Source organism: Balaenoptera borealis (assembly GCF_965194805.1).
Source record: "Balaenoptera borealis genome assembly, chromosome: 12".
Classification (NCBI taxonomy): domain Eukaryota; kingdom Metazoa; phylum Chordata; class Mammalia; order Artiodactyla; family Balaenopteridae; genus Balaenoptera; species Balaenoptera borealis.
Genome location: NC_138869.1, coordinates 39,653,615 through 39,661,117, shown reverse-complemented (window position 1 = coordinate 39,661,117; position 7,503 = coordinate 39,653,615). Strand labels below are relative to the sequence as shown.

Genomic DNA, 7,503 nt, shown 5'->3' with positions numbered 1-7,503 from the left:
CGGAGGCAGCCCCGCCCCAGCCCTCCGGCGCTGATAGGAAACCAAGGCGGTTGGGAGCCTGGGAGACTCTGGACCCGCCCCGATGCTGTTCACCCGCCGAACCTCTCCGTCTCTTTTTACTTCCTCCGAAATCTGCGGGGCAGCTGCGGGCTGCCAGGTTCCTGTGAGTCAGGCTGCACCGCCATGCCGGGATTAACCACCGACACAAATAATGTGATAATAATTCCAGGTTCTAGGCCCGGCTCAGGGTTCTCCGGTTGACTCGCATCTTCACTGCAGACCGCTCTCCTTCCTCCACAAAGCCCTGGAGTGAAACTGAGAGGGGAGGCTTCATTGATTATCCTTTAGTAAAAATGAGCAAACTGAAACTGGCAAGGTCAATTAAGGTCACAGGGCTGGTGCGTGCAGGGGGTTCTGCCCTAGCAAACACGCCCTATCCTCAAGCCCCAGCCCCAGAGAGGGACCCCAGGGCTTGAGGAGCCTGTAGGAGGATGAGGATTATGAAAATGAGAACACATATTAGTAGTAATGATAATATCAGCTAATGTTAACTGAGAAATTACTGGAGACAAACCCTTCACAAGTTATTAGGGCCTAATAACACTGCTGACTCTTAGGGAGATCACTGGGTTTGGTTCCAGGTCTGTAGGGACAGGAGAACCCACCTCTGCTCTTACCAGGTCCCCTGGCCCCCAGGGGGACGAGGGTCCCCCAAGTGGGAGTAGGGAGGGGACTGTCATCACAGACGCTGTCGGTGGAGTTGACCCACCCCACATGCCCCAGGAGGTTGATACCCTTTACCATGTCTTATACAGGAAGAAGCTCCATTTCACAGAGGACAGAGAAAGGTATCCCCTCAGATCAGTGGCTGAGGAGGGGGCTGCATCAGATCTGTCTGATGCTGAGCCCCTGAGCGAGCTGAGGGAGGCAAGTGGCCAGGCCTTCCTTGCCTGTGTCCCCTCTGTGTCTTTTGCCAACACTTAGAGCTCTGGGTCACGAGGGACAATGGACTGAATGTGACTGAGTCCCCCACCCCACCTCTGGGTGCTCCTTGGCTGTTCCTCTGCTGGCCTGGCTCCCCGATGCCCAGCCAAACCCTAAGCCAAGTGCATCTCATAGCACTTGGGTCCTGCTGGCCCAGCCCACGGAGGCCTGCCCACCCAAGTTTGGCTCCAAAGCTGGCAAGGGCTGCAGGCTGGATTGGAGTGAGATAGCCCCAAGGGTATGCCATGTCAGAGACCTGACGTGTGCCTCTGCCCTCAGTCTGATAAGAAAGGACATACCTTTGAAACCCTTCGGAAGCTCTGTGCCTTCCAACTCTGGCCTTTAGAGCAGTGGTTTCCTGTTCCAAACCTCAATTTCTCCCTCTGCCCAATGGGACTAATCCTTGCCATTCTGCACCCACCCTGGTCTCTAATGGTGGCACACGTCTCTCCATGGCTCTGGGGATCCAGCAGTGATGGAAGAAAATGCCCCTCCACCTGCCCCATTGTGGGGTTCTAGGGACCCCTGGGGCAGCTTCCTGTCATCCCAGGATTCCAGGTGAATAAGACCCAGTTTGGCATCACCACAGCCTTCTCCTCCCGCCCCCCTCCCTGACACCCCTGGCCTACAAGGTCTGGGTGCCTTAGCTAAGGCACAGGGCAGAGCCAAGGTCTAGCTCCTCCTGCTGCTCAGATCTGGGCACCCAACTAGACCCTTGGACATGAAGACCTTCACAGTGCTTGTGCCCTTCCACTAGGAACTCTGTGCCTGGGAGATGATGCTGAGGGAAGTTCCATCAGCAAGCATGTCTGCAATGGCAGCAGGCACGGGCTGGTAGGGGCCTACGTGGTCATTTCACCCAATCGGTGTGAAGACCAAGCCTCCTGAGAAATGGGGATACTCTAAAGTATCCCCATTTCTGACTTGCGGACAGAAATTGGAAGGGCCTGTGGGGAACTGTAGCTCCTAAGGGTCCCAATCACCAGACATGACAGTCCCCTAGCTGGCTAAGTCATAAGAATTGCCTGAAACAGTTATTCTACACACGAATCCCTGGTCACCACATCTAACCTTCTGAATCAGAATCCCTAGGGTGGAACCTAGGACTCTGCATTTCTAAAAGACCCTCAGGCAATTCTGTTTTGGGGTTCTGAGAACTCTCCAGAGAAAAACATGGGGGAGACCTGGACAGACCTGAGTTCAACGCCTCGCTGGTTACGCCATGGGGCTAAGTGAAGCACTGAAAGTCCAGCTGTGGTGGGGAGATGTCCGTGACATGAAAACAGAGTAAAGCGAGGTATAGAACAGCACGTAGAGTGTGATCCTATTTCTGTCAAAAATAAAGTGTGCACACGCATGTGTGTGTGCATGCATGCGTGTGTACCCATACATGTGCGTGTTCATAAGTGTGCCTGGGCAGAACAGAGGCTGCAAGGACAGACTTCAAGCCGTGGGGGACTTTGGAGGGTTGGACTGAGGGAGACTTTGGGTTTCTACTTTACAAATTTCTCTTTGGCTGGAATTTAGTGCTAGTGAACACTGTTGACTTTTATAATCCAAAAAAAAGCAAAACAAAATTCCATCTTGAAAAAGCACTGTTGAGATTGGGAGATGTATTTTTTTTTTAATTTTCATTTTTTAAATTAATTAATTAATTAATTAATTAAATTAATGGCTGCTTTGGATCTTCATTGCTGCGCGCAGGCTTTCTCTAGTTGTGGCGAGCGGGGGCTACTCTTCGTTGCAGTGCATGGGCTTCTCATTGCGGTGGCTTCTCTTGACGCGGAGCACGGGCTCTAGGCGCACCCGCTTCAGTAGTTGTGGCTCGCAAGCTCTAGAGCGCAGGTTCAATAGTTGTGGCGCTCGGGCTTAGTTGCTCCGCGGCATGTGGGATCTTCCTGGACCAGGGCTCAAACCCATGTCCCCTGCATTGGTAGGTGGATTCTTAACCACTGTGCCACCAGGGAAGCCCTCGAGATGCATTTTTATGAATGCGCTTTTTCTTGTAATTTCTCATGATTATGTAAAGCTGCCTCTGTGTTTCATAAGCCAGGCTGTTTCCTTGGATGTTTTTGAGTTGGGAGCAAACCTCCAGGCGGTGGGTGCTCACCAGTGGGAGGTCCCTCCTGCCCTTGCTCTGCTATCTACATGAAATTCAGGGCAGAGCTATCCTGATGTGCTTCTGCACATCCCCTGAGTGGACACCAATGAGGCGTGAACGGGTCCTGAGCAGCTGTGTTCCTGAATGACAGCACTGGGCATCACTTTGGCAGGTCTGGCCCACGTGCGGCTCCTGGGGCAGGCCTGGGCTAGTGCTGGGGGCCCTACATCAGCACTGGGCTTGCAGTGGAGGCAACGTCCCAGTCTGGGTCTTCAGGACACTGTCTTTGACTCATATCCGGGGCTGAAAGCCTGTGGGGGCCTGGGATGAGTCCTTGTGCAAGGATGTGTCCAGCCTCGTGTCTACCAATGAGTAGCAGAGGGCCCACTTTTGGACACTCTCTAACGGGCTTGTAGGTTGATGAAGAATTCAGTTTTAATAAATCCATCTCTCCTCTCAATGCCAGAAATTTCCTTCCAGAGGCATTTTTGGGGTAAAGTTTCTTTTGATAATGTTGCCCCCAGGCATGTGAGATGACACACAGTTCAACTCACAGAACCTCTGATTTTTCTGATTTAACTTTTGTTTTTGTTCTTGTTTTTTAAAAACACTGCCCCCCCGCTCCAAAGGTAAAAGTAAAGTACACTCATTGTAAAAACCTGGAAGGTATAGAAAATTTAGAAGTAAACTAAAATTGTATGTAATGCCACCCAAAGAGGACCACTGTTAAAGTCATTTGTTGCTTTGACAAATTTTTTTTTTTGGCTGCACCACGCTGCATGCAGGATCTTAGCTCCCCGCCAGAGATCGAACCTGTGACCCCTCCAGAGGAAGCTTGGAGTCCTAACCACTGGACCGCCAGGGAATTCCCTCATTTGACAAATACTGATTTATTACAATTGTTTGAAGAAAATAAAACAGGGTCAAGGGTCAGGGAGAGGCGCTGGAGAGTAGAAGTGGGGGTCCCTTCAATAGGTGTTTGCTACTATAGTTTCTTTTGTTTTCTTATTGTCAGGATCACATAAAATTCTCCATTTTTCATTTACGTTTTCCCATTAGCATTCCCAAATTCTTCAAAGACATCGTTTTTACTAGCTGTGTATTGTCCCATCATGGAGCTATGTCCTCATTTATTAACCATCCCTCAGTGATGAGTGTTTGGAGTGCTTCCAGGTTTTCACCAAGATGTATTACCCTGCAGTTAACATGTGGTACCTAAATCCTTGTCCTCCTGGCAGCTTAGCCGGGAGTTTTCCCAGAGTTTTCAATGGGAAACTGCTAGGTCAGAGGGTGGCAACCCTTCTAAAGCCCTTGATACATATTTGGCAATGAGCTCTCCAGGAAGTCTGGTTGTGACTCAGCCACCTCTGCCTCTTAGTAGAGAGGTCCCAGCCATGTGCTTGGGGGAGAGGGCAGAGGGAGGGAATCCAAGACCTGCATGGCCTTGGGTGGATCCCTGCATGTTTCTGGGCCTCTGTTTCCTCACATTTGTAAAATGGGCTCATTCTCACAACAAACAGAGGTTTCTTCTTGTTTTCCCTTTCTCTGCCTGGGGAAAGCAAATTCAAGGTGGGGAGGCTGCCCTCATTTTCACAGCTGTAAGCTCTTCCTGGCAGTGGTATGTAGGCAGCAGGAGGTATTAGACCCCCTTGGCCAGTGAGCAAAGGGAAAATCAATGAGAAGAGAGAATTCTGAGATGAGTTTTATAGATGGTTTTCTCCAGGACACCTGCAGACTCTGGGACCGTGGGCACTGGGCAAGAGCCCCACGACAGGGAGGCAGGGGTGGGGAAAGGGAACCTGGACACAGGGGATAACTCACCAGCTCCTCGACTTTGCTAGAAGTCAGCTCTAACCCAGGTGCACATGGCTCTCTCTCCTTCCTTTCTCATTTTATTGCTTTTTAAAAAAAATCACAACTTGGGAATTCCCTGGTGGTCCAGTGGTTAGGACTCGGCGCTTTCACTGCCAGGGGACTGGGTTCATTCCCTGGTCGGGGAACTAAGATCCCGTAAGCCGCGTGGTACTGAAACTGTGCACCTCAGATTGGGACTTGAATCCACATGCCGGGACTCGAACCCAGCTTAAACCCAGATTAGGACTTGAACCTACACAGCTGGGACTCGAACCAGTCAGGGTTGCTTCTTTACTCCCAAATCTTCTCTCTGGATTCACTTTTCTTCTTGCAGAAATGTATCTTTTAATAATTTTTTAAAATAAATTTATTTATTTTTATTTTTAGCTGCGTTGGGTCTTTGTTGCTGTACGCAGGCTTTCTCTAGTTGTGGTGAGCGGGGGCTACTCTTTATTGTGGTGCACGGGCTTCTCATAGCAGTGGCCTCTCTTGTTGCAGAGCACGGGCTCTAGGTGCGCGGGCTTCAGTAGTTGTGGCACGCAGGCTCGGTAGTTGTGGCGCATGGGCTTAGTTGCTCCGCGGCATGTGGGATCTTCCCAGACCAGGGCTTGAACCCCTGTCTACTGCATTGGCAGGCAGATTCTTAACCACTGCGCCACCAGGGAAGCCCATCCTCTTGTCTATTTTATTTTAACTAGCCTCGTAGGTGCAAACTGGTACCTCATGGTGGTTTTGTCATTTACTGCTTTAAAAAAAAAATTATACAAGTAACAACACATGTTCTTTGTAGAAAATTTGAGAATATAGCAAAATACTGTGATAGTCTGTTTTATATGTCATTCTGAAACCGTGCACCCCAAATTGGGACTTGAACTCACGTGCTGGGGCTCAAACCCAGCCAAAACCCAGACTGGGACTTGAACCCACACGGCCAGGACTCGAACCCAGCCAAAACCCCCAGTCTTCCAACTGAGATTGCACACCTGGTTTCAGGACTTAATGAAGCTCAGGTTCTTGATGTCTCATTGCAGAAAGGATTCAGTGAGACAAAGTAATAGGTAAGAAGTGAGAAGCACACTCCACAGACAGAGTGTGGGCATCTCAGAAGGTAAGGGTAAGGGATTGTCAGTTTTTATAGGGGTGGGTAATTTCATAGGCTAATGAGTGGGAGGAGTATTCCAGCTATTCCGGGAAGGGGCAGGGATTTCCAGGAATTGGGCCACTGCCCACTTTTTTATCCTTATGGTTGGCCTTGGAATTGTCATGGCGCCTGTGGGTTTGTCATTTAGCTTACTGATGTGTTACAATGAGCGTATACTGAGGCTCAAGGTCTAGTGGAAGTCGACTTGTCCACCATCTTGGACCCATTTGGTTCTAATCCATTTATGTCATGTCCTCGGGCTATGTCATTCTTTCAAAGGTTGTGCCCTGCCCCCCTTCCCTCCTGTTTCAATTCAGCTAGGCTGTGTCCCCAATTATTCAATCAAACACTAACCTAGGTGCTGCTGTGAAGGTATCTTGTAGATGTGATTAAATTCCATAATCAGTTGATTTTAAGTAAAAGAGATTATTCTAGATAACCTGGGTGGATCTGATTCAGTTGGTTGAAAGGCTGAAGAAGAGAAGTGACTTCTTCTGTGGCAGCTCCAGCCTCCTCTGCAGTTTGTGACTTACCTATCAGTCCCCTCGCCCCACCACCTTGGAACAATCCAATTCTTTGCCACAAATCTTTAATATAGACCTACAGGTTCTGCTTCTCTGCTTGTATCCTGACTGATACACAAAGAGGAAAACTTCATCCCCCATAATCCACCATCCAGGGGTCACTAAGGACAACATTTTGGTTATTTCCTTCCAGCCTTTTTTTTTCCTTTTTATCCATGAACATAAATATTTTAAGTAAGGTCACGATCCCTCTGGTTTATATCACTGTGCATCTTAAATGCTTTCCCGCAGAGTCCACGTGCTTTTCTCCCCCAGAATTATTACTGGCACAGAGGAAGGTCATCCACTGTCCCCCCTTGGTTGGACGTTTGCATTGCTTCTGTGTTTGTACTGTATCAAACAATACTTGTGCTTTCACTATAGCTAGCACTTGCTTCTGGGAGAGAGGGCTTCTTTTCTGGTCATCACTGTGTGTCCTTGGCCAATCCCAGGACCAGATTGGGTGGTCGACCCTCTGAGTCACCCCCAAAGGCCGGGGCTGCAGGCACCTGGCACTCCTGAAAGGTGAGCACCAGCATGAAGCCCAGCGCAGCCCTGCCAGGCCTGCTTTCCTTGCACACAAAGGAAAAGTGCCTCGTCATTGCAGCTTGCGGTTTGAGTAGCAGAGCCTGGGCACCTCCCTGGGTGGGGAGTAAGGAGCTGCCTCAACAGCCCCATCAGTTCCTGTCCGGGTGTGCCATGCCAGGCTGGGCTTGGGCAGTGCTGTTGACAGTCAGGGCACTTCTAGGGCAGCCGGGCCCGCCTGCATGGCCTGCGGCACAGAGTGGGGAGAGATTGTCACCCTGTTCCCTCTTCTGATATCTCCTGGTTTCCCTGAGCAAGCTGGGTGGTAGAGGTGG

General features: G+C 50.0%; 1 protein-coding gene across 1 annotated transcript in view; it reads right to left on the bottom strand.

Moving 5' to 3' along the window:
* Window positions 1-116: 116 nt before the first annotated feature.
* The window catches only part of DCP1A (decapping mRNA 1A), a 74,603-nt gene continuing 67,216 nt past the window's right edge, over window positions 117-7,503 (bottom strand). Inside the window, exon 11 of the mRNA XM_082347980.1 lies at window positions 117-315. Coding sequence (XP_082204106.1) covers window positions 233-315 — 83 coding nt within the window. The 3' untranslated portion in view covers window positions 117-232. The remainder of the gene's footprint in view (window positions 316-7,503) is intronic.